Consider the following 27,774-nt stretch of genomic DNA (forward strand, 5'->3'; position numbering starts at 1 on the left):
ATCCCCCATTTAAACATACTTATCAATAATCACCCTAATGTGACTAACTTATACCTTACGTTTTCCCAAATCTTGTTACCTATAGCATATTACCTATAGCTTAATTAGGAATGGCATTCACATAATTAGAAGATACTAGATGTTATAAGGTAATCAAATAGGATATATCCGAAGATAATTGAACATATGACGCACATATAAGATAAGATAAGATAAGAAAAGAAAAGAAATTCATTTACTATAGTGACATGTGTAAAAGCAATATATGATACATGTGAATTCAGATTAACTGTATTTACGTCCAGTCCAATAAACCTATAAGGCACCCAGACACCTTAAATTGGCAAATATTAAAGAGTCTTCATTAGTTTATGACAAATAGTTTGCATTATTACTGCGCAAATGGAATGTTAGTTATTGTAAATATATATTATATTATTCTATACGAGTTTATATCTTGAGGAATAAATTCAGATCAATATTGGTCTTGCTTTCTTACGTTTCCAGGCCATTTGATTAGTATAAATATGGTATTAAATTGGCATTATAATTCGTTTTAATTGGCGTTAGTACGCCTTTTGGTTCGCGTTACAACGCCTTTATTCGCGTTACTACGCCTTTTGATTTGCGTTATTATGCCTTTCATTTCGCGTTATAACGCCTTTATTCGCGTTGCTACGCCTTTATTTGCGTTGCTACGCCTTTTTTCGCGTTATTACGCCTTTTGAATTGCGTTATTACGCCTTTTGATTCGCGTTATAACGCCTTTATTCGCGTTATAACGCCTTTATTTGCGTTGCTACGCCTTTTTTCGCGTTATTACGCCTTTTGATTTGCGTAATTACGCCTTTTGATTCGCGTTATAACGCCTTTATTCACGTTATAACGCCTTTATTCGCGTTATTACGCCTTTTGATTCGCGTAATAACGCCTTTATTCGCGTTATAACGCCTTTGTATTTTTATTTTTTATTTCATTTGACACTATTAGGCTTTCGTAAAGATCATTACTAACTTATATAAAATACCCAGTTCATTTTACTAGAAATATTGATTACTATTAGTATATGATTTCTTTCCCCGTTGAACTTGCATGCGGTAGGGCACACAGTTCGTCGGACGACATAGCATTGTCAGCCGAAAATATTAAATGGACCTCAGCCTGCGACTTCCGTCCGTTGTTGTATACTATTATTAAAGTTTTTCATGGGTAAGAAGTTCTGATACATTGTCAAGAAATTGATAATTTTTACAAAATGACGATGCTCTCGTGCAAATTGTCTGTTGTACGATACACGAGCCACGTGTTCACGTATTTTGGAATACCACGCGTCATGTAAAGATGTAATTAGCGTTTAGGTTAGCAAGAGGTACAAATCAAAGTTCTTAAAGAACTTATGGATTACTAGTTTTGTAATTTGCAAGATTAATAAATCCTACAGATAAATACATGAACTTATTAAGATTTCTCTCTTGTAGAACTATTTCCTAATGGAGAAACACGTTTATTTTTCATTCTAGCTCATTCCTGGAAGTGACTATATCATGCTTCGCTTCTGTACTTATAAGTGGAAAATAGTATATGTTCTGGCTAGACAAACTATTCGTGCGCGTTTGAAGCTGGTAGAACGAATAAAGCATTATCTTATATCAAGTGTCAAAAATGGTGCTTATTGTATACTTTCTTATTTTCATGAAATGCCAAACATTCAAAATTATGGTTTACAATACAAAAATATTGCAAAACAAATTAATGAATAATTGTTGGTTAACGTTTTGCATGCAACATCAACCTTCAAAATTACTCAAGATATGAATACACAATTGAATGTCACTAGCTAAAGACCATGTCTCTAGCATGGATTTGATTTTGACTGAATTTTAGTGTTTTTGTTTTTTTCAACTTTGAAATTTTTTGGTGTAAGTTTTGCATGCAATATATTTCTGGTCACTTTCCAAGGCCAATAACTCTCACATTGATTTGGACTGAATTATGGCACTTTTTGAACGTCTAGGTTCAAGGTTTTCATGCAACATCAGTCTTCATAATAACTGAAAGTTTTTACATGAAACTTATCTTTGGGCGTCAACTCTGGGATGGATTTTGACTGATTTTATGGCCCTTTGTGAATTTAGAAATTTTCTTCAAAAAAGTGTAGAATCTTCTTGTTCGCAATTCACACAATGATAAATTGCTTTGCAAAATGCATAGCAGAAACAGACGGTGCTTTTATTTTCACAATATAGTTGGTATGCGTTACTTGGATGTTTTTATAAGAAACCTTTTAACGACACTAACTAGTGCTTTTTTATATTTGATTTAGAATAGCGTTCACAAGCTGAGAAGGTTTAGAGATTGCGTTTTCATTGTATTGTCATTACATGGAGTTTTGGCCGTTTGTATATAAACCTGCTGTAGCTACGATCATGTATTTTGATGAAACTTTTGTCCAGTAACGAAACCATCGTCCGGTAATGAAACAATCGTCCAGTAATGAACGACCTGTCCGGTAATGAAACTATCGCCTAGTAATGACACGATACGTCCGGTAATGAAACAATCTGTCCGGTAATGAAACTATCGCCTAGTAATGAAACGATACGTCCGGTAATGAAACAATCTGTCCGGTAATGAAACTATCGTCCGGTAATGAAACTATCGTCCAGTAATGAAACTATAGTCCGGTAATGAAACTATCGTCCGGTAATAACCTGTCCGGTATGAAACTATCGCCTACTTATGAAATGATACGTCCGGAAATGAAACAATCCTTCCGGTAATGAAATTATCGTCCGGTAATGAAATTATCGTCCGGTAATGAAACTATCGTCCTGTAATAAATCTATCGTCCGGTAATGATACATTCACCCGGTAATGAAACTACCATCGTCCGGTAATGGAACAATCGTTCGGTAATGAAACAAGTATCCGGTAATCTATCGTCCGGTAATGTAGTTAAACTGTAGTCTGGTAGTAAAACTTTTGTCCCGCAATGAAACTATCATCTTATAATTATGAAACTATCGTCCGGTAATGAAACGATCGTCCGGTAATGAAACAAAAGTCAAGTAATGACACTTTCGTCTGGAAATGAAACAAGCGTCCTGTAATGAAAATTTCGTCCGGTAATGAAACAAGCGTCCAGTAATGAGACTAGCGTCCAGTATATTTTTGAATCTATCGTCTAGTAATGAAACTATCGTCCGGCAATAAAACTATCGTCCGGTAATGAAACTATCGTCCGGTAAAAAAACTATCGTCTAGTATAATAAAACCTTCGTCGGTTAATGAAAGTTTAAGGTATGAAACTTTCGTCCGGTAATGAACTTTCGCCCGGTAATGAATTTTCGTCCGGTAATAAAACTATCGTTCGGTAATAAAACTATCGTCCGGTATGAAACTTTCGTCTGATAATGAAACTTTCGTCTGACTGGTAACAAAACGATCGTCCGGTAATAAAACTAATGTCCGGTATAATACTTTCGTCTGGTAGTGACACTTACGTCCGGTAAGGAACTTTCGTCCGGTAATAAAACTATCGTTCTATAATAAAACTATCGTTCAGGAATGAAACTATCCTCCGGTTGTGAAACTATTGCCCGGCATGCTGACCTGATCATGAATAATACTCACATTTTACATTTATTTACAGAATATTTGAATCAGTTAATTATTTATCTATTTATAGGAGTTTGATTTTTTATCACATACAGAATAGAGTTACTTTTACTTTGGAATTGTTCATTATTCCTATTATAAATTTTTGTTTTAAAGCGATCGGGTTTGTATCTATATTTGTTGAATATTTATTTATTTATAGATGTGACTTACTTGCGAACACAGATTATGTGTACATGGTTTTCGGTCTTTAGTTTTTAAATAACAGAAGCTTCATTCTGATAGGATTCGTAAAACCTCTTATATTTTAAGTTTAAACCCTGATTTTTTATTGATACATTTTTAGCATCTAGCATCGTTGGAACAAGTTTCAATGTCTTAACCTAAACAATAAAATAGCACGTGAAACTTCTTTTTTTTAAATAAGTTTCAAGAGTGTAAACTATAACGGGTAAAGGTTAAGTAAGGACATTAAAGAAGTGACGTAGTTTCAATATTTCGTTACAATTTTCCTTGATTATTTAAGGAAATCATTTTATATGTCACTGTTTTACAGACTAGACAAATGCACAAGGGCATTGTGTCATCTTCGAGCAAATGATGTCCAAGGGATCCGAGGAAATTTTCATAGTGAACATAGAACACGGTGCTTATCCATATCGGTACCCTTCGAAATCTACAAAAAACGGTACTCTCTCTGTACATTCAACAACGGACACCAATCCAGTGAATGTTTATTCTACTGATAAAAGAAGATATATGGTGTGAATAGCAAGTTTTACCACGGAACACTATGTTTTTCTTAGGAATTTGTTCGTTTTTTTAATTACTGCAACTCCATAATAAGCTATACAATATTGCAATATTTGCTACGCCCACCGCCTCAGTACACACCATACCTATTACATGTTTCATTTTATATAATCTTCAGACAAATGGCAATAAATAGTCAAAAATGTATACGTAAACTCGCATTTTCTATCGCATACTCAATCGGTTTCAGCAACACAAAATAGGATAATAAAAGTACAAATTAATATTGATTACTTTATTAATACAGTGCTAAGAGGGTACCTGAGATAGGAAAAATCAAAGCAAAGAGTTAGCCCGTGCCGCTGAGAAACCGAAAGTACGAAGTTTTTATGAATTTAAAATACATTATTGACTATTTATTGCTATTTGTCTTAAGATAATGTAAACATTCGTACATGTAAAATGTAGATGTGTACATAATGTGTTCATTTTAGCCCACAAAACATAATAAGACGGTTGGTGTGACGAAACATCGCTATATTGTGTAGCTTATTGTGGAGTTGCAGTAATTGATAAATGGACACATTCCAAAGAAAGAAACAGTTAAACATTCTATAGTGTTTCGAACCTCCGAGGTATACTTGCTTTTCACGCCACACAAGGGAATAAACCTTCAATGGATTGGTGTATGGCGGGGCGGGAGGGGGGATTTAACGTCTACCAGCACAGTATAGGTCATAAGGCGACTTTCCAGCTTTACTGGTGGAGGAAGACCTCAGGTGACCTTTCGTATATAATTTCAGGCACGAACGGAGATGATAGCTTCCTCAAATGAAATCATCCAAAGTCCCTGTCGCGTTTTGAACTCACAGAGGTGAGAAGCAAGTGGTTTGAAGTCAACGACCTTAACCACTCGGCCACGAACAAACCTCACACAAATAAAGACAGGCATTTACGCAATTTACATGTGGCAAACTTTTTGAACTAAAACATTGTCTCACTTCCAACACATTTTACACAAATGTATGACTAAAATCAAATGCAAAACTGACATACCGGGGGACTAGCCATTAGTGTGTAACGGGACATGTTTTTTAACTAGATTATGATGAAAGTTTGAAACTTATTTAAACCATCACAAGTCGCTACCTGGAACTTCTGTTAACCAGTACTGGTGTCGTATCTAGAAGCAAGTTCGTTATCCAAGTAGGGTTAGAACCCATGATCCCCGGGTTGAAAGGCAGACACATTAACACCTAGGTCACCGCTCTCAACCTATTATGTGACCTCTCTGTACCAAAACAAATGTTTTTATAAAGCTAGTTTGCTGGGAAGTATTTTTTACTTTCAGACGATAACATAAAAAACAAGCATGGTTATGAACAATTTATATTTTATTGCATAGTTAAACATTTGTTGTATATTATAATTATGATTTATTAAGTTCTCGATTTTTTTTTATCAAAATATACACAAAAACAACATATACAAATAGAAATAGGTACAAAAAGGTATGGTAAGAATATATCAATAAACAAAGTGCACTTCCGGCATACGTTGTCTTACCTGCTGTTAACATATAACATATATCTACCGATGCAAATTTGAGGAAGAAAATTACAGAACTTTTTTTTTTTTATTTTTTTTTATTAGATATGATTAACATTTTAGTGAATTTTGAGAACTTCTAAAAAAACCGTTTTGAATGTGTTGCATTGGTCAAATATAAAAAAGAATGACTTTGACGTTTCCGTATGCTTAATAATAAAAAAAACATTATTTGCATGAGGAAAATACAGTTTATAAATTTTACATCACTGACAGAATCTTGTATTTCATAGATAACATTTATTTATACAATAAAGGTTTTAGAACGTCTGCAGCGTGCGCGTGCGCGTTAGTGACGCGTCATGCGACAATTCTCGTTAAAATGAATTGACCAATGAAGAAAACTTCTCTCAAAATCTATAATTCACTAAATCATATGTAAAACTATCCTCTAAATGGACAGATAAAAAATGGTCACTGAAATAAATATTTCAAAATAAAGAAAATTACTTATATTCACTTTAATTAATTGTAAGATTTAAGAGGTTTAAATTGAAGTAAAATGAATGATTGTACAAATGGTAATTTGTAACGAAAAAAAAAATCCCAGAAATATTCCATAATAAAAAAATTGTCATTTGGTTTATTGTTAGTCACGTGGGCGTGATTCTGTAACGGACGCAACACGTTTTAAAACAAAATAAATAAATAATAAACTGATAATATTATATTTAATCATAAATTTTCTGACAAGTTTATTTCTTTTGAAAATTACTAGATCTAATTCAATGTCAAGGACTTTTCCTTAACAAGAAAATAGTTTAATGGAACATAATTGTCTGTACTTATTATAAACTCATCTTTCCGTTTCAAATATTTCATTTGCCAGTTCGTCTTTTAAATGAATTTTAATTCAACAAATCTACACAATAAAAGTTCTTATCTGAAGATTTAAAGACCGATAACTCTTATGTCGATTCCAGAGGGGTGTAGAAATTGTTCAATTTATAATTTAAAATTGGATATAAAATGCAGGTGTTAGCGATGTTACCATATCAAAATGAGCAATTTTCATCAGATTGCGTGCGTATAAGTTAAACAAAAATATACATACTTATCGTGTTAAATCGATTAAAACTGCGATAAAAACCCCGTATAAAAGGTCTGAATCACATTCTATGATATTTTATTGAGTGAAATCTGAAATTGTGAGAGAAAACGTCGGCGGAAAAGATCGCTGTAACTTCATATATTGCATTTTAAATAAAACAAAAATAATTAAATATTGAGAAAAAATATTATAGTTACTAAGTACGGATTTAAAAAGGTAAAATGCACGAAAAAGGCACAAAAATTCATTAAAATATACACATATATATATATATTATATTATGACAGTTCGTTTTAATTTGACAAAAATATATGACTAGAATATCAAAGACATAACAATATCTTAATTGAGATTCTCATTAATTGGCACACTGGAAACAGAACTCTCTGCACGAGATAATCAAGCCGTGCACGAGTAAAATACAAATGTATATAAAATCACACTGAGATGAAAAATTACAAAAAAAAAATAATGAATAATGTTTTAATAGTTTCTTTGACAGTTTTTTTTGCATTACTTTGTTATCATTATCATGTGGCATTTTGTTAACAATATCTAGTATGACTGAAAGTGAAATGAAAATATATATGTATTTTTTTGTTTTTGTTGGTGGTGTAAAATAAAACCATATCTTTGATCAACATCCGTTCCCAACGGAAATGGGAACGCAGTTCAACCACCTCTATACGTTGTCAACTCCATTCCTACACATTGATAAATGATGAGTCAGTCACGTGACACGGGTCACACGTTTCCGTTATTTCGACAATGTACAATCGTACAATGTACGGTTTATTCTTACATTAATTAAAATAATATAACATTATACTACAATCGGACAGAAATAAAAATAGATCTGAAAATATATTCATACGCAACAAGTTACAGATGCTTAATTTATGGCTCTCTTATTTCACTGGGTACACCGACGCGATTTCAGTTTCTGCCATTTTTGTTTCCAAACTCTCCAGTCGGATAACTTTTGTGTCATTCATCAACACGGAGCCGATAAGCACATTAAGTGGGAATCATATGTTTAAGTTATTACAAAGTTCACCACGCCCTTATTCCTGGCTGGTGCATAGGTTGTTGAACATAACCCCCGCTCTGTGGAGATATCTGATTAACACCCGGTAATGAGCCCATATTTACACTATTATAACTTGGGCTTGTGTACGACGCGGAATAAGCCGGGAACATGTTAACGTTGTAGGGTGCTGACGGATATGATGGCGGCATGCTGTTTCCCAGCATGCATGGCTTGCCATCTCTCATTGTCACAGTTACTGGTGCCCGGCGCGGAACCGACATCGTTGACAATTCCAAGTTCCTGTCCAATTTTTGACGTTTACATTTATATCTTCTGTTTTGGAACCAAATTTTTACTTGAGTGGAAGTAAGTTTGAGAAGTGTTGCGAGCTGCTCTCTTTCCGGTGCTGACAAGTACCGTTGTTGTTTGAATCGTCTCTCAAGTTCGAATACTTGTTGTTGAGAAAAGAGTACCCTTGGTTTTCTCCGTTGCCGTTGTTTAATCATCTGACATTCACCACTGACGGACTCCTTTTTTACCGCGGAGGAGTCAGACTTTTCACAGTCGGATAAATTGTCGTCTGATTGCACCATACCGGAAGCGTCTGAAAATATAGAATGAAAATGAGTACTGAGACGACATTTATATAGCATATATATTGTGTAAATAAAAAGTCAACACATTGAATTTCAATATTCAATGTGACAAAACACATATGAGCCGCGCCATGACAAAACCAACATAATGGGTTTCCGACCAGCAAGGATCCAGACCAGCCTGCGCATCCGCGCAGTCTGATCAGGATCCATGCTGTTCGCTATCAGTTTCTCTACTTGTTATAGGGTTTGTAAGCGAACAGCATGGATCCTGATCAGACTGTGCGGATGCACAGGCTGGTCTGGATCCTTGCTGGTCGCAAACCCATTATGTTGGTTTTGTCGTGACGCGGCTCATATAAGCCTGCAGCACATCTAGCCTTGTATGCATACAGCACATAAAACAACTTATGTCGACATTCCATATAGCTATAACTATGGCACATATAGCCTTATATGACAACGTGAATTAGATTATACTAAGGGCACATATGACCTATATGCTAACAGCACATAAAACATTTTATTTTTACAGCTCGTATAACCTTATATTCCTATAGCACATATAGCTTTGCCAGATTTGAAAAAAAATATTGTAATATAATATAGCTAACATACATAATAAAATACATGTGTATAACTCATATTACACATATAGCGGTATTTATATGTCGTCAAATGTCTAGAAAATGTTATATTCCTTAAATGACACAATCAGTATACTTGACCTGTAAACTATATAATTGTTAACTCAACGTTTTTTATATATCTCTTAATAATTCATAATTCATTACACATCAAAAAGATAATGACGTAACTAAATCATATACACTCATTTTCAACTTATTGTAACTGCTTATATTTACAACTTCCTTCAATTATTTCATTATTTGTAAAAACGTATACAGTCTGAGTAATTTAGCGACAGAACAGAAACTGAAATATGCAACCCCGTGTACAACTAGAGAATGGCAAAGCAGTGAATTAGCCTGAATTAATTTCCAGAGACATAAAATAGAACAAATATTTACAACATTGTTTATCTCTGTCGAGGAACTGTATCTATTTTCCTGACACTAAATAACAATACATCAGAACATTCTCCAATGCACAACTCGGCGCCGCAGAAAATTGGGTGGCCGCTGTTTATACAAAACACAAATTCTTTATACAATTGAATGAAAAATGAGATCGGGGCTGAGAAAATGATTTTTTGTGGTTTATACAGTAAATCTGCATAACACGATTGTACACGATGCCTTTAAACGTATGTCTTTATGTTTGAAGAAAAGAAATTTGAATGTTTGATATATATGTTTTCTTATGCTAAATAAGCAAAGATAATGTGTTTGTTTTGATATGATATAATCCACGCCCTGTATTGAAAACGGAATCCATTACTTACATATGAAATATTTATATAATATTATATTTTTGTTGATGATGTCTTTCACATACATGTACGTGATAAGCTATATAACTATGAATTATGTATTCTTGACCATCAAATTGACAATACGATAATATTCAACAGTGAACAATTTATTCGTTACATAAAACATTGATACAATTCGTCGGGTTAATTCTACAACCCCGTAACTCGATTTTTGGCAAAATTGAGATTTTTATATCATTTTTTTCGTCTCAATGAGCTCTTCACAGTGAACATACTTATGTAGTTGTAGAACTAACATAAAAATGTTTATTTCCAATTCCACAAACCCGTAACTCGCTATTTACATCAAACTTTAATTCTAGACCCCAGTAACTTCTCGTCCAATCAAACATTCTGATTTTGTACCACGTGATACATGACACATCTGTAATGGCTGCCTACTTATCACAATCAAATATTTGAAAAACTTTTAGTGATTTATTTAAAGATAATTATAGTAATTTTTACCTGAATGTAATATACATATATTGATGATTTAGTTTTTATAGCTCTTACATCATTTTGAATTAATAGTAAATGTATTGAATAGATACATATGTAAATACTACATTTATTCGGATGATAACCATTTCGGACGGCCTCGATGAGTACTCGATGAGAAAAAGCTTCTTATTTTCAAGTTTTTACACTTTTTGAAAGGGTACTCATTAGCTATATAGCTGAACCCATTTTTACATTTGCATTTTGATCATCCATAAAAGTTATATTTATTAGATGTTCTTGAGTGGAAGACAAAATACCACTTTGTTTACATCTAGATGCTATCAGGACAAATTGTTTCAGATTCAACGCTGTTTTCTGAAGCACGAAAAGCATCTACTTAATGTACACTCTAAATCAAAAATTGAAACATAATAGCAACATAGGTATGTGACAGAAACGCATCGTCGAATACCCACGGTTGATAAACATGTAACATAACAAGTGCATACTTTTGAAAAATTAATGTAGATTTCATTTGATAGTAGCATTGATTTTCAAACAGACGTGTAATATTTTACACAGTAGGAGAAGTTAATGATATTTTTTACTTGAATTTTTGCTATGTTTCTAGCCGAAAATTATTACACTTAGTCAATTTGCTTCAAATGTTTCAATTAGAACCCCGTATGTCGCTTTTATGGTGTAGAAATGACCTGAATGTTTTGTCAACAACCCCGTATCTCTCGAATGGGGTTTTAGAATTCAGAATTTGTATGTATTTTCTTATTTATTATGAAAAATTGAAATTAATTATTTGATATTTTAGCTTTAAAATTGTATGCACAGAATTAAAATTTGGTACATATGTACAACATACAGATTTCTAAATTCACTGAAAATTTTATCTTTATACGGTTTATCATTAAAAAGTTATTACAGTTCAAACTTTCAAATGCGATTTTCTAAAAATGACAAAAAATGACATACGGGTTTGTAGTATTAAGCCAACGAATTAACATCGATTAACATATTAACAGTTTATGCTTCCAATATTTTTTTCCAAGACTGCAATTGCAAGAAATGTATGAAAATTTTCTTGTTAATTATAAACCATAATTTCTTTTCATAGAATATGGTAACGCCCAATAAACAGTTAAAAGAGTGCTTTCTATCATATAAGAGTTATTGTTTGTTATATTACTTACTGTAAAGACATTGACTGTGGTTTTATATTCGTTATAAAATTTGTCTGAAAACTTACGGATTCAAAGGAAAAATTAATTGATTAATTATGTTCATAAATACAGGGAGGAGAATAACTATAGTAAGGAAGGTAGTTTCTCTTGTTTCCAGCTTTGTAACATTTATACGAAGTAGGCGGGGATATCAAATCCTCAACGATCTTCATTCATAAAGTAATGAATATAAATATATAATATATATCTGTGCAAAAACTCACACATTTAAGCTTTCCAGCCTGCCCAAACATTAAGATGTTCATCCCGTAATTTTATTTATGCTCGTTTTATAATGTTTAAGTGTTTGCCTGAGTGTCTTTCAAAACCGTTACATAGCTACTACAGAAAACATATGTTAATTTATTTCTGAAATAAATGCTTATTCCATGTCTAGCGGCAGATGTTTAGAGGCTCATTGTAAGAGATTTTTTATTTTTATTTCATTTTTATTCTATTAGAAAGGTTCTGAAAGAAAGAAAAAAATTACTGAACGTACTGATATTGTTTTTGTTTCTCGTACAAACAAAAAACCTACTATTAATTGTACTTGCAATAAAGGAAACAATATTATTTTATGAAAACATGAGTGAATGATTATTTTGTCCCATTTCACAGCTGTAAAAATGGCACCGATAAACAAAACTAAATAAAAAATACAATACAAAATACTAGCGTTTCCCTCGCCCTTAAATTTCAAAATGTATACAATGTTTGTTCAAAAATAGACAAATCTACTTCCTAAAATATCTTATATAAATAACAGATATGCTTACAATTAATTGTTTAAATAACTGAGCTGTAGTGTACAAATCAAATATTTGGCATATTTCTTTGTCAAAAGATTTCCGGGAACATTACAAGTAACTTGAAGGTAAAGCTTTTGATTTTCCAAGAATAAAGTAGCAGATTTTCAACTTCGATGAATATACAAGTGTATAATTTAAATCTAAACCCATAGACAAATGTAATTAATTCTATAAAAGTGATTAAAAACATTTGAATATACAATGCACTAGGCATAACCAATCAACAATAGATTATATATAATTATATGTTCTAAGAATAGATTCACTGTGTTTCAATGGTAAGCTATTATCTGCCTTCGTGACTTTAAAGGCACATTATACCTCAGAAACGATTTACTTTTTTATTTCGTTAGAAAGGGCAAACATAAATATTGTGATGTTTTAATAATGGTTTTAGAGAATGTCATGTGCTTGCTACATGAAGAAAATAGCGATAGATATGCAATGTAATTTGGCCATAAAAGTAGTAAATGCAAACAAAGTATTATTTTGACTTCTTTACAAACTTCTAATACACTACAACTGTACTTATTGTCAAAAAGGTAACAGATGAAAAAGATGGTTCTGGTAATTGGCCAATGAGTAACTTTTTTGGATATTATAAACGAACAACAAAATTTAAGAGGAACTTTTGAAAAATAAAAATAAAAGCATTTTTGAGGCATAATGGGCCTTAAAGAAAGCATCAGCTTACAATAAATAACATAAATTTTTTAAAACTCTAACTTGATGAATGTGTTTTAAATTTGTGTTGATGTAATCTTCTAAAGCTAATTTCTACTTTAAATGTTATAAAGCTATATTTGATATAATTATGATAATTATAATTTATTTTATAAAATTCATAAACAGTAAAATTATGTTATTTCTATAACCGTATGGTAGATTTTTGGAAGAGTTATAACAAAAAATGACACACATGGATACTGTACGTAAACAGAACAAAATATTCCGGAACGAAATAAAATACTGCTTTTAAAAGTAGAATTTTAACCGTGACCAATGATTTTGCGCATGCACCATTTGCTCTCTATTGCTTTCCGACATGTTTTTTTTTTAAATTGTTCTTAAAAAAATCGAACACAACATTTGTAAAACACTTAAATTTCGCTAACAGACTGCTTTTAAAAAAGCACTCTATTCTTTAAATGAAGCAAAACTTGCATTTTCTTAATAAATGATATTGAGAACCATCGTGCCACTACCTGCAATTACTATCACTAACAATACATAGATATAAGAGTTAAAATAACACAGTATCAGATACCATAAGGTCATGTACGCTACATTTAGATGCCCCTGTAACCTACGTAATTCTTTAAAGGTGGTAAAAATATCACAATTAATCAGGCAGTGTGTCTTTGAGTGCCAGGAGAGTACCCGTTGAACTCCATATTAACAATCATGTTTTATTATAGAAATTGTACGGTGTTTGATAAAGTTTTAATAATCTATGAAATTCTTATTCCGTTAGAAGTCGCTTACAGACTACAAGATCGTCAAGCAATGTTGACTGCTGATTGAGCGTAGTATTTTCTAAGAGGAAGTTTGTAAACTACCCTGTAGATGTCTCAGACCCCTCCTAGGAGGCATGTTTGAGTTATTCACTGTTCATTTAACTGTTAGTGTAATGATAGCGTTGAAGAATTCCTTGTCAAAATGAATATAATTTTTAAACATCATACTTCACGAATGCTACGTAGTCAGAAGAAAATGAGTTAAATATTTACGATTATCGCTATTGCGTTTTATAGTTTATTAAATGTTTTAAATAGATGAATGATAAAATAGTCTGCTCTGTAGATTTCCCGGATGTATTTTTCTTCTTACACATGCGCCCTTGATGTAGGGTAATTATCAAAATATTTGATATACATGTAGTTATAACTCTTTTTGCCTCACATTCTTACATTTTTGTATGACCATCTTAAGTATGACATTTAGATCAAAATGTTCGCATAAAATGGAAGCAAAAGACAAAAAAAGAACAACAACAACAAAAAAACAGACAAAAACAATAAGAAATGTGAAAACTATGTAAAGATACAAGAAAAGCAAACATTATTGGTCTTTTGACGACAGTAATTGTTCAAAGATTTGCCATTCCAAACATAAAATATTAAATTGCAGTTTATTTTTGTAAGTCTAGTTCAGTTATTATTACATTGCGATAGGAATGCAATGACCATTTGTACGATTTTTATTATTTGTGCATGTACGATGAAGACATGCAATATGTACTCGGTTAAGCTGTTAAACTTTATTATAACTTTACCAATCATCATTTCCGGATTGAGAAATTGAAAGCATTTCTGCACGGATTTTACGGCGACATTTTGGCGAATAAAATTTTCAGTAAATCATATTTTTGTCATTGAAATGGCAGTTTGCTCATTAATATTTCTAAGATAGCGAACATCAAAACGGAGCATGATTTCAAACAAACTGTAAAGTTTTAGGGATGTTCTGTGCTATCATTTACAAATTACATTTTATCTAAATGCTAGTGAGTTGTTTCAACAGATAGTTACCCTCACGCTGCGCCGCGCGCCACGAGACTGGTTCTTCATTCCACACCTCGTTTGAGGACGAGATTAAACGAGATTAACCTAAAATCTCATAAATCCCTCATGCATGCATATTTGCTGTTTTAAAGGGTGAGAGCGGAATAATTCCAGCAAAACGTTCTATCAATTTATCTTTGTTGAGTTTTACAATATTTGTGTTAATGTTTGATTAATGTCCTACAGAGAAGACAAGTTGAGCTTTATTTCTAATAACATTATGCTATTACACCGTGGAAAAATATTCAGGTGAGTATTGAAAAAAAGTCCAAAATAATTTGAAGAGAACATATCGAAACATTATCATTTGAATGGTACGGAAAAAACTTTCTTTTTGCCTTGGAGATTTATTATTATAAAACATATTTATGTCCTCATATTTCAATCAGGTAATGTACGCTTGGGCTTTTATCAGTTAAAATCAACAGACGCTGGAACATTTTGCCATGACTGTCGGGGTCGAACGGACGCTCTTAGCTCCATGCTATGTTTCAAGCAGATCTGTCAGTATCATTCAGAAATAAGTGCCTGAATACAGTAAATTACCGAAACTTTAGTGCTTAAAGTCGATAATATTCAATAACAATTATGATAGTTAATTTTTTCAAAAGAAAATTATTCTTTTAACTAGATCTATTCGTGATCTAAGTAGTTCCAAACTGCATGAACTTTTGGAGAATTTAAATGCATAAGATTATAAAGTATTTGAAGAAACACAGAAGATTTTACGAATATCATAGTATTTTACCTAATATGTCAGTACCGGTATTTCTATCGCTTAAATATTTAGATTATGCTACGGATATATTAGTGATGTGTATAAACTTTACAGAAATTTTGAACCACGAAATTAGACTTCAGACAGTAAAAAGAGTCTGCAGTAATTTTGATAAGGTTGTTTGGTGTATTTATTTCTATAGTCTATAATTTATCTAATCTCAAACATCTCGTAAGGTGATACATCAAAAGCTTCAGAATATTCGGCATATTTCACCACTTTCCGTGTCTTTAAAAGAAATTAGAGCGTCAACATGACCAGGATCAATCAAACATCTTGTCAACAAGACGCTTTCTAAATGAATAGGTACGGTGGCTGTTGAAGTCTAAGTCATACGAGTTAGTAATTGGTATAATATCAAATTATGAAAAACTGTTTATTACTCAACATGCCTAACTTTTCATAAATAGGTAAAAATATGTTTTGTTTTGTTCAGTGCATGTGGTTATTGTTAGTTAAAATTCATATCCCTCTGTGATTTGGGTGTATCATGTTGCTTGAACGATTTTATATAACAAACATGGACACAGTGTTCCCACAATGTTTGATTTCCTGACAAACCCCATACAAGACTATCGCTGAGTCGCAGGCACAGAAAAAGTTTGCCAAACATTTAATACGCTCTAAATTAATCTAGAACCCAACAGAGTTCAAAGAAACTGAGAAAAATACCGCAAAATTAGAGGAAATAAAGCTAGGCTGTTATCATGCGACTTGTAGTCGAGTTATGTCTAAATGTTTTCGATAAAAATCTTGTATTTAATATTTTTCATTTATAACAGCGAGAATAGTTTTGACGGTTTTTTACGGCTCGTGTTTTTATTCCTGTGTGAGCAGACAATAAACTGAACTGTACTGCTAATTATTTCAATCTAAATTTAGATTAAGACTCGTCAAATCTTAAAATTTAAAGAAAAAACAAGGATAATGCACGGTGAATGAGTTGTAATGACCCGCTTTAGTTGCTGTGCGTGTGCATTAACAAATCTAAAATAAATCAAATTCATATAAAATAAGATAATGTATTCAGTATTTATAGAATACAAGTGCATGTATATATTTACGTTATGCAGTGTATTTTAAAATAGGACCGTACTTCATTTATGAAAGAATACAATACGATTTTTATACGAAATGACACCATAAGATACAATGAAGTGCAACACGATGGGACTGGATGGCGTGCGATACGATAATATATGATAACATCACATCACGGCATGCGACAGCCAGTACAGTAAAGTATAGTACAGTACAGTGCAGTGCAGTGCAGTACATTGCAGTATAGTACAGTAGACCTACAGGACAGGACTAAACAGAAGACCTACAGAGCAATACAGTACAGTATAGTGAAGTACAGGACAGTACAGTAGACCAACATGAAAGTACAGTACAGTGCAGTATATGACAGTACAGTAGACCTCCAGGACATGACAGCACAGTATAGTGCAGTACAGGACAGTACAGTAGACATACATGACAGTACAGTAAAAACAGCGCAGTTCAGTACAGTAGACCTACAGTCCGGCACACCTACAGTAAAGCACAGTACAGTACAGTACAGGATCATACTGCGGCACAACATTACAATGCCGGTGCGACTACAAATATAACACTGGTACAGTGCTAGTACATAATGCAGTACAGTATCGTACCGTTACACATCGCATAAATTATCACATTTAAAAAATCATAACTTAATTTATGAAATACGTTAACATTAAGTATTTTTTTACGTTTATTTGCATTTATTGAATAAACATTATCTAAAGTCATAAAACCCTTTAGTTTAATCTGTTTGATCATTGTTATAAATACTGATTTATCAAATGACAGATCGAGCGTTATTTTTTTTTATTGACAATGTATTATTCTATAGCAGTATTCTAACCACAACAGAATTTAGGGTAATAAATTAAGATGTCTTGATATTTGTTTAACAGATAATCCGTGCGAAATTCAATCCCATTGTTTTGGCGCGTGTCCTGTTGTACCGTTTTTAGTCTTCTGGTTAAATAAAGACTTGTTATACATGATGTTATCTATATGTGGCTATATTTCTAATGTAAAAAACACACTCAAAAAGGATTTGTTTTCTGGTGATAAATCAAAGCATGTTAACAGAATTGAAAATAAAGAAAGAAAGAAAGAAAGAAAGAAAGAAAGAAAGAAAGAAAGAAAGAAAGAAAGAAAGAAAAGAAAAGAAAGAAAAGAAAGAAAAGAAAGAAAGAATGCACGTGTCCTATCTAACGAAACTTTTAATGTTGTTAATTTTATTTCTTAACTTTAGTGGTAAGTGTTAAATTGTTTTTTAAATACTTTTAAAAAAGAAAGGAATAATTATCATTTAAAAAAAAATGTGAAGACTTATTTCTCATCACGGTTATATTTTAGTTTGTATTACATAAAATGCATTTATTCATTTGTTTATTTAAAATTAAAATAAGTTACAATAAATGATAAAAACTACATCCTATTTTTATCAAAGAGGTTTTGATGTCCGACTAGATAAGTCTTCTTTTGAATTCTTTCAACATTACACGCACCATAAGATTCTTTATCTTGTATAAAGTATTTTGAATCTTAATGTGAACGATTCTTCTTTGTTTCTATATTTACATTTCTTTTAAAAATGACATTTGACACTTGTTTGGACAGATTATCATTATTCTAAATTTATGGTCTGCTAAACAGGATGCTACGTCACCGATATTTGGAATAAAATAATAAGATTCTACGGATAAACGTCATCCAAAACAATAAGATGATTTTAATATTTATACAACGGATAAAACGCCCACTTCAAAACGAGGCTCAGACTGTGTCAGGTTACAGATTAAACTATTGAATGAACCCAAAGTTTCAAATACTACGACCGGACTTCCCCGAACCTTAAGAAAGTCGTTGATTAAATCGTTATCGCCGTTTTTGTCTAAATTAAGTAGTTGACGAAATGTGAAGAAAAAATGTCATGAGAATATTATCTTGTGGTGTATGTACACAGTGGTGTTAGGTTTCTACCTCATTATTACTTGGTAAGGAAACTGACAAGCCACTCTGTTTCCGCTGATAAATGTATTAAACTCGTCATAATTGGACGACCTTTGTTTTCTTTATGTACACATATACAAATACATTTGAAACTTTTGATGTATATCAGGGGGTTACAAGCTCAGATTTCATTCAGAAAATCTACATGTATCTCCCGAATAATCTTGTTTCTTGAACCAATTTAAAGCACCGTCAGTTGCTAAGGTCAAAAACGGCTCGATTAGATATCTTAATTATTAAATAAATTATAACAAATGCTACATAAATGTTTTAGAAACGACTGCATTTATATAAAATGATAATATTTTAGAAAAGATGCATTTTATTATCCAATCACCATAACGTTCTATGATAACTTATGATTGTAACATTTGATTAACGAAAATATATATATATATATATATATATATATATATATATATATATATATATATATAGAAATTGTCAACTTTATTAAGTGTAATCGTAGTGCCTACACCAGCGGAAAGTCCCTCGTACAGGGGATGGGGGAGGGAGGGGGGTGGAGGGGTAACGAAATTTCAACACCATCACGAACTTAAATATTACAAGTGTTTTAGCCACATTTAAGCATACATTGTCAACATTTTCTATTATATTCGGAAACGTTCCGATTTTCGTTGATTCACAAAGCGACCACTGATATAAGTTGTAAGTTATACATAATTGCTTTTAACGTCAAATCTTTTAATATTTTCACACTATTACTTGAAAATGTGCATGGTCTAAGTGGTTATAGCATTTCTTATTTACATTGCCAGAATTTTCGGGAGAATTCAAAATAGTGCATGCCTACACGAGCTAGCATTTATTTACATGCAATGTATAGCTATTTGAAAATATGATACTTTAGGAGGTCACTTTAAGCCGATTCAATTTTGGAAAATAATTTCATTGTTAAAATGGTGGAACGAAATGTAAGAATATCAGTAAAGAGAATATCAGGTAAATCTGTAAAGAAACAATAATTTGCACAGCGAAAGAAAGATTGCGTTGCAAAATAAAATAAGAAAGTATCGATTGGGGTGAGGAATGTCGCGACAGCCCCTGTTTATTAAATCAAACAGTCAAAATGACCGATATCTAATGTCTTTTGTCATTAAACCGAAGGCGTCGGTCCAATTTCTTTAGAAAAAAAAGAAGAAAAAAACACCTACAATTTGAATTTGAAAATATGAATGTGATTTTTTTTCTGGGCCGATTTTTTTTTCCAGAAAAGCACCGGCCTCCCGTGGAGAGTAAATCGAGTTTACAAGCCGAGTAAAGATTAGAGTAGATAAGAGTCTTTTATATAGTGAGATATCAGTGTTTGAATCAGGAGATGATATAGCTCCCTCTCCATCGTAACATACTCCCCTCCTAGTACATGTTTAACCGAGGGAATCGAGATATCATAAACAACATGGTATCCCTCATATTATAATATGTTTGTGACCGGTTATATTTACATGTATATTTATTTCTAATTTTTACTCATCATATTGAAAAGAATCATACCGCTTGTACTTCAATAGCTGTTTGTCATCCTATCTAAGAAGAAACCCGAATCTAAAATTTACTTCATAAAACATCAAAATAGCCTTCATGTATTATTAATATGGTGTTCTGTGTCCCCTTTAGATATATTTATATATTAACTTTCCACAATGACGTGTGTATTTCAATCCAGTTATGAATATTTGAATTGGTCAGTTAAAGGTTAGTGTAATATATCTTTGTTAAATCTTAAAAAAGACAAAAAAATCTTTCAAATTTTGAATTCATTTAGATGTTAGATACCCAATAACAAGTAGATATTTTGTGTTTTACCTCATTTACTTATTGCTATAATTATTATAATTATTAACTTACTGTGAGCTAAAGAAAGAAAACTATCAAAAAATATTTTCACCTTGAAATTACATGACGTAGGTTATGATATGTTTTAATAACGTTCTGTTTTTTGTGTATATTAAACTGGTTAAATAACCTGCCACTGTAGGTATGAATGTGATTCATAAGATGTTAAAGCACTGATAACGACTGTGATACATTTATATATGCACGACAGCAGGACATGGATTTATATTCTCCTGATAAGCCCGTCGGCTTTTTACGTCTAGGACTCCCCGACTTGTTAGGCACCGCAAAATCCATAGGTATCCGTTCATTAGCAATCCCGATAAAATCTCGACAAAAAATATCATGTAAAATACAGGCAAGAATAAAAATATCCTAATAATGAAAGAAAACTCCTTACAAGCTTGAGTGTTTTGAGATTTTAGAAATACTGATAACAATGTAAATGGTAATAAAAATGAAGATCTTACACCAATTTTGATAAAAATCTGCCGAAATCAGCTCCTGCACAGTGGTATATTACCTACCAACTTTCAATGTTTCATATCATACAAAGATTGTTTCTTTTTTTTAAAATCAGCATCGTGTTACAACGCTAATATGAGAGCGACTTGATTCATGAAAATGAAATTTTCATAAAATGATATCATGAACCATGAAGGAAACTTCTGGAGTTTCCTGTTAAAAGAAACGCTACCGGCTGATGTTTATTTTGAAATGACTGTAGTGCAAATAGACTCTTAGTTTAATATCAAAATTGTCTCAGCGAAACAAAAAAATACACGGAAAAATGAATTAAGAAAGATATCGATTATGGGAGGGACGGGTGGGACCCCCTGTACTAGGTATATATCAAAAAGTAAAAATAACCAGATATTAATCTCTTTTGCCGTTAAACAGAGGGCGTTGGTCTATTTTCCTTTAAAGGTATTACAAAATTCAGTGCCGTGTAGAAAAATTCATTGATGTAAGTTTAAGTGTTTATCTCAACATTTGAAGAATTTGCGTGTAATATCATTATAGCTTTGCAAAATAAATAGCAAAAAATGATATCCATTGTGATGTATGATATATAAATGGTGTCATATTATAGTAAGTTCCGGGGTCTTAGATATCTTATGATTTAATAGTTGTTAAAACGCGACTTTTGTTGATTTTACGGCAATGCAAAATATAATTAAGTTAAAGGCGAATTATTTGGGCGTTTTGTTTGTACAACTGTGTTTTAATTAAAAGAGAAAAAAATCGCAAATGTTTATCAAAATAAACAATTAGATATTGTTATAAATTTATCTGCACAATTCATTGAAAACATACACAATTTGAGATTCATGAACTGACTGTATTTTCAAAAAAGGAAATATTTATACATTGTTCTGTTGCATTTTCGAAATTGATTAAGATTGAACAATGTTACTGTTTAATTAATGCTTCAATACTTTATTTCAAAACTGAAATAGTTACAAAACTCTTTTGTTGCATTTTGAATTTATCCTGATTTAACAATACAGTTTATATCACTAAATACTTGTTCATCTTTTCCGAAAGAAAATCAGAGATGACTACATGTACAATATCAGGAAAATGTGCGAGCTATAAAACGACAACTGAGTTTCTAATATCACATTGACCCTGCTTCAAATGAATTTTCACACAATATAAAACACATTTCACTACAGGCATTAACTTGGCCTCCTGCAACCCTTAATGAAAAACATCATGAATCTAAATATACATGCAGCTCCCTTTAAAATCATTCCATCGCAAATATAATTAGAAATGAGTAGGATAATTACCGTGCCGTCCCGTGATTTTTTTCCGTTGGAAAAGAATAACGTTTCGACGACCCAGCAATAAATTCTATGACTTTTATAACAAGATTTAAGAATTATTTTATTACGAAAATATGTCAAGTCGCAAAGTCGAAGGGAAATCAATGTAAGTGGGTTTGTACCACCGGTAGAGTAAACGCAAGGCTTGCAAACGAGCAGAAAAAATAATTGAATGCATACAAGATTGCATGAAAAATGACTTTTATTACTTCGCTTTATGAGATGAAATGTGAATTAAGAAAATATAAAATTATATCAAAATGCATGCGGCGCTCCTAAATTAATTTACTTATGTCAGATTAGAGTTATGAAAACGACATGTAAATATAGGTCTTGTGAAACGAGAAAGCAACAGGTCTCTGATATTGTTTTAAGTACAAATTCGCTCGTGATTTAATGGATTATGTCGTAATAAAGCATGGAAATATTGTTCTATGTTGGTTCTAAATTTATTTTATGACCAAGTTTTCTATTGTGATATTTATCTCTGTAATTCTATCAATTTTGTTGCTGTTTTAAATGTATACAAATACGTTTTATAGATGGACTGGTGAGTACACTGAAATGGAGAACGATGCCTTTTCAAATATTAAATATACCAAAATACAATATACTTCTAAAGGAACAATGCTAAAAGAATAAACTTTTATAAATCCTAATCAGTTTTAATCTTTTAATCTTTAATCTTTGTTTTTGTTGTTGCTGTTGTTTTGTCCATACTTTTAAATGGAGCGAGAGTGGAAAAAATAACTGACTAAATGTAATAAAGTTTGATTTTATCGTAACTTTTATGCAGTTTAAAATTTAAGCAAAGGAATTTCAAGTCTACGCAACAAACTGGAGTATTTAATGAGTATTTTCTTTTTTCATATGGTTGGTAAAAGTTCAGTCAGTACATGCGTTATAAAACTTTCTGGAAGTTAAAGATCAAGTAACCCCCTAGCCCTTGATTTCACTTTTGAACCGTAGCGCCAGTGTTCAAAATGGGAAAAATCAGATCAACACACTGTTTTATAGGGAACGTATTTTATTCCGTGTATATTACAAGTTTGTGCTGGAAATGACACGGTTTGCCCGCTATTTTAGACCTAATTTCAGGCTAATAAAATCTAGCACGCATTCTTTTGACCAGCATTAATGTCTTTTGAAAATGTTTTTAAGATGTTTTATACAGTATTGGCCATCCTTTTCTCACACTTTTTATTACCAGAGTTTTGATTTATGTTATTTTTTGTTGTTAGCGGAAAAGCATAAAAGTAAAACGTTTGGCTTTTAATGATATACGGAATAAAATTGCCTAAATACCGTTTAGTTTTTTTTCCTCTGGAATAAAGAAATGTCAATGTTAAAAATGAACAATATATCAGATTTTATAAGATTTTTGTTTAATAATTTAAGCAATGGAAGAAAAAGTTATTTGTCTTTATAGTGTAATTGTTATATTCAAAATCTTATGATTGAATCAACTTTAATAAGACCGAACGACCATGTTTTAATTAATAGAAACCATATTTTACTGAATGCATAAAAATATATCTTTTATGAATTTAAAGTTGCATGTCTGCAGGTTAGCGAAGAATGTGTGACTTGTATGATCAGGATCCATGCTGTTCGCTTACAAACTCTATAACAAGTAGAGAAACTGACAGCGAACAGCATGTATCCTGATCAGACTGCGCGGATGCGCAGGCTGGTCTGGATCCATGCTGGTCACAAACCCATTATGTTAGTTTTGTCGCGACGCGGCTTATATATATAATGCTTTATATATTCTCAATGCAAAATATGAGTTGATATATTATTTTTGATCACTATCTGTTTAATTCATGGAGATAAGGGATATTTTGTATGACGTGATTTAATATATTGTGAGTAATTTATGTGGATTGTAAATGCTTTATGGAAGAGCAAAAATAGTTTATTTGTTGAATTAACAATAAGTTGTACTACTTTAAATACTTTCTAAAATTTCAAAGAAATAAGAATCTGGAGACATGTGGCTTTTAACTTCACTTAACGAGCACGAAAACTTCATTTTTATCATCAATGTATTCAGATATATAAATGTATGAAAATGTTTTTCTTAATTTAATTACTTAGTATTATTGCTAGTTATTCTAAAATATGCATGTAAAAAAAGAAAGAAATCTCTTGAAACCATAAACCGGTTGAATCATCTGTATTTAATGTCATTTTTGACCTTAACGTGGATTTTACAAGCGATGGCAAATGTCTACAATAGTATAGTAAAATCTCCATGTATAATATCCCTTACCACGTTCACAAATCCAGATGCACACGGCGTTATGTTACTAAATACCTCCTTTATGATAACTGCACCATTTAAACAGTCATTTATTGTCCTATGGAAAATCCAAATAATGCCATAACGTATAACTTATCAGAAGGATTCCGCAAAATCCAAGATAAAGTATCTCGTGCAGCAATTAATCCACCTTTACAGTTCCAAGGTGTTCCGAAGAAATGTGTAATGAAATTAAGAGAAGACCTGTTTAAGTTCTTATACCTTGAGAAAAAAATCAATTTTCAATATAAAAACAAATTTCTGTAATTAACCCTAGATATTAAATAGAATTTAGGTATCCATACACGTGTGGTTTTAAACAACTTTTCACATCCACTATTCCCATTGTATCAACAACTGTTTTTCTCTTTTATATTGTTTATAAATCACATCATTAAAATCAATCAAATATTTAAAAAAAAAAGGTTTAACAAAAATAAAATCTCTATAATTATATTCAAATCAAAATCGTATGTAAAGTATCGTTCGATGAATTATTTTTTGGAATAATGTAACAAAAAACTTCTATTTTAATTATTTATTCTTAAAGTGTAAAAGAGAACATGTTTTACGATTATAAGGTTGGAACTTAAGTAACACGAAAATATCGTGATCGTTAAAGAGGGCTATAATTATCCCTAGATGTAATAGTATACCTATAGTACTTAGTGATAAAACGAAAAGATTTTTATCCAAAGAGTGTAAATTAAAGAGCGCTTCTCCAAAACTAAAGTACATCTCTTAATCTATCAATCATCGATCTAAAGCATATACCTTTTGTTAGTCTAATCAATATGAGGGGCCCCCCTTCAAACATCTACAGAACCTGTGTAAACTCGTGCAAACAGATCAATATTCGGGTAAACAGTTCGAGTCCCCTACTTCAGGCACTTAATGCAATATGTAAACTCTTAATCTGAACCTATAGTGAATAAAAAGCAGAGATTGGAAGAACTTGTACAGGTCAACATGCTATGCAAGGAGAGTCTTAAAATACATAAAATCGTGTTGTTTTTCAGACACTAAGAAAAAAATGAAAAATATCGCAGAATGAGAATTTTTTTAAGAGTGAAAGAATAGAAAAACAACAGAAGAACTCACCTTTATCCATCATATCATCACTTGTCTCGTGTTTAATCATTGGTTGTGGAAGGTTGGGTTGATTATTTTGTGGAAGAACTGATCCTGGTTCGAGACCTGGAGGTGGCGGTTGCGATGACTGTGCCAATGCCTGTCCTGCGTTATGCATTTCATCTTGCTCCGAGCCAGGCGTTGGTGCACCATGCGTGTCGTACGAGTCATGCTTTGGTGACATACCGTCGTTTTGTAACGGCAACTGCATTCCCGACGGCATTGACGTCATTGATGACACCGACGGACTGCACGTGAGGTTAGTATACGTTGGTTGAAGCGATGGTGATGTGTTGTTGCTGCTGTAAAGACAAGAATTTCCTCCTAATGAATTCATCATAGGCGACATTTGCGACATAGAATTCATCTGTTCTCCTAGTCTAGGTGTTTCGTAGCCATAGTAACCGGAATTCATATTAAAACTATTAAAATCCATCCCATAATGAGCCGCTGCCTGCTGCTGTTCTGTCCAACTCAAGATGTCCTTAACAGAAAATGGTGTTGAAAAAGCGTGATTCGAATACATAGTGTTTTCAATGAGATGAAAATCTTGAAAACCTCAGAACTCTTTCTAAAACATAACTTTCGAGAGTAGAACTTTGAAGATTTGCAAAAGTGGCAACCACTTAAGACTTAAGCAACTACGCTTGTGTCAAGATCATAAATTGTTAGTGTTTAAACATTAGCAAAGTGTTGTTAAAACAGCCTTATGTTTCATACAGCCAATTCTCATCAACTCCAAGCAGAAGAGAGACCTGCCTCCAAAGTCATTCCAACCAATCAGACGCGAGCTACGTAATACACCACAGCGAATCAGGTTAAAGCTATGGACACTGAAGAACTCACGGCGGATATTCAACGAAAAGCTTTTGTTTAAGAAATATAAGGATACGAATCTTGATGTATTTGTATTAAGACTTTGAATTAGCGGTAAATTCTGAATTTAATCTGTTTACTTTGCAAATACTACACGGATATTTGCGCGTGACATTAAGTAGTGACAGTTAGCTTGTTGTTCTGTGTAATGATATGATATACTGATAAAATGTTTAATGTACTGTTTAGAAAAAAAACATAATTATATATGATAAAAACAACATAAAATTCTTTTACGATACTAATCTTATGTTTTAAAAATGAGTAACGCTTACTTTTTATACTGTTGACGTAAATATCAAATACATATATTACACATAAATATTATGAACAAAATTTGTGGAAATAATCATGATTAAGACAAATTTAAACCATGTAAAGGTATTAGTTGAGTGTTTAGTAAAACATATATGAATTACAAGAAATATAAAAGTTTGATTTCGTTTCCTGATTCTTAAACATTGAAAGGGTCACAAGCTATCTGATACATATTCTTCAGTTTTAAAATTGCTGTCATGCTAATATTGTTTATTGCGTATTTGAAAATCCACTTTAAATCATCGTTTTGAAATAGGTATACACTTCTCTTTAAAAACATCTAAATGTATCCGTAATTTCAACAACAACAAAAAAACAAAAAGAAGAGAAAAAAAGATATCGTGAAGTAAAGCAAACCAGGTTTACAAGAGAACACAGTAGCCAGAAGGCAGAGTTGAATATTGAGAAGAACGTATAGAATAGTGTCGCCACAGTGTCGGCTGTGGGGGAATCTGGCTTGGGCATTTATCATCACGAATCCAT

At 32.0% G+C, this 27,774-nt stretch overlaps 1 protein-coding gene across 1 annotated transcript; it reads right to left on the reverse strand.

The window, feature by feature from the left end:
- Positions 1-5,747: 5,747 nt before the first annotated feature.
- On the reverse strand, positions 5,748-26,783 carry LOC132725720 (homeobox protein Nkx-2.3-like). The gene is made up of 2 exons (XM_060710907.1): positions 26,068-26,783; positions 5,748-8,664 (listed from the first exon to the last, which is right to left on the reverse strand). Exons 1-2 carry the CDS (start codon positions 26,621-26,623, stop codon positions 8,084-8,086), a joined length of 1,137 nt encoding a protein of 378 aa, XP_060566890.1. The 5' UTR covers positions 26,624-26,783; the 3' UTR covers positions 5,748-8,083.
- Positions 26,784-27,774: the final 991 nt, after the last annotated feature.

This window comes from Ruditapes philippinarum, unplaced genomic scaffold (genome assembly GCF_026571515.1).
Source record: "Ruditapes philippinarum isolate M1 unplaced genomic scaffold, ASM2657151v2 ctg564_1_1_1_1, whole genome shotgun sequence".
In the NCBI taxonomy this organism is placed as follows: Eukaryota; Metazoa; Mollusca; class Bivalvia; order Venerida; family Veneridae; genus Ruditapes; species Ruditapes philippinarum.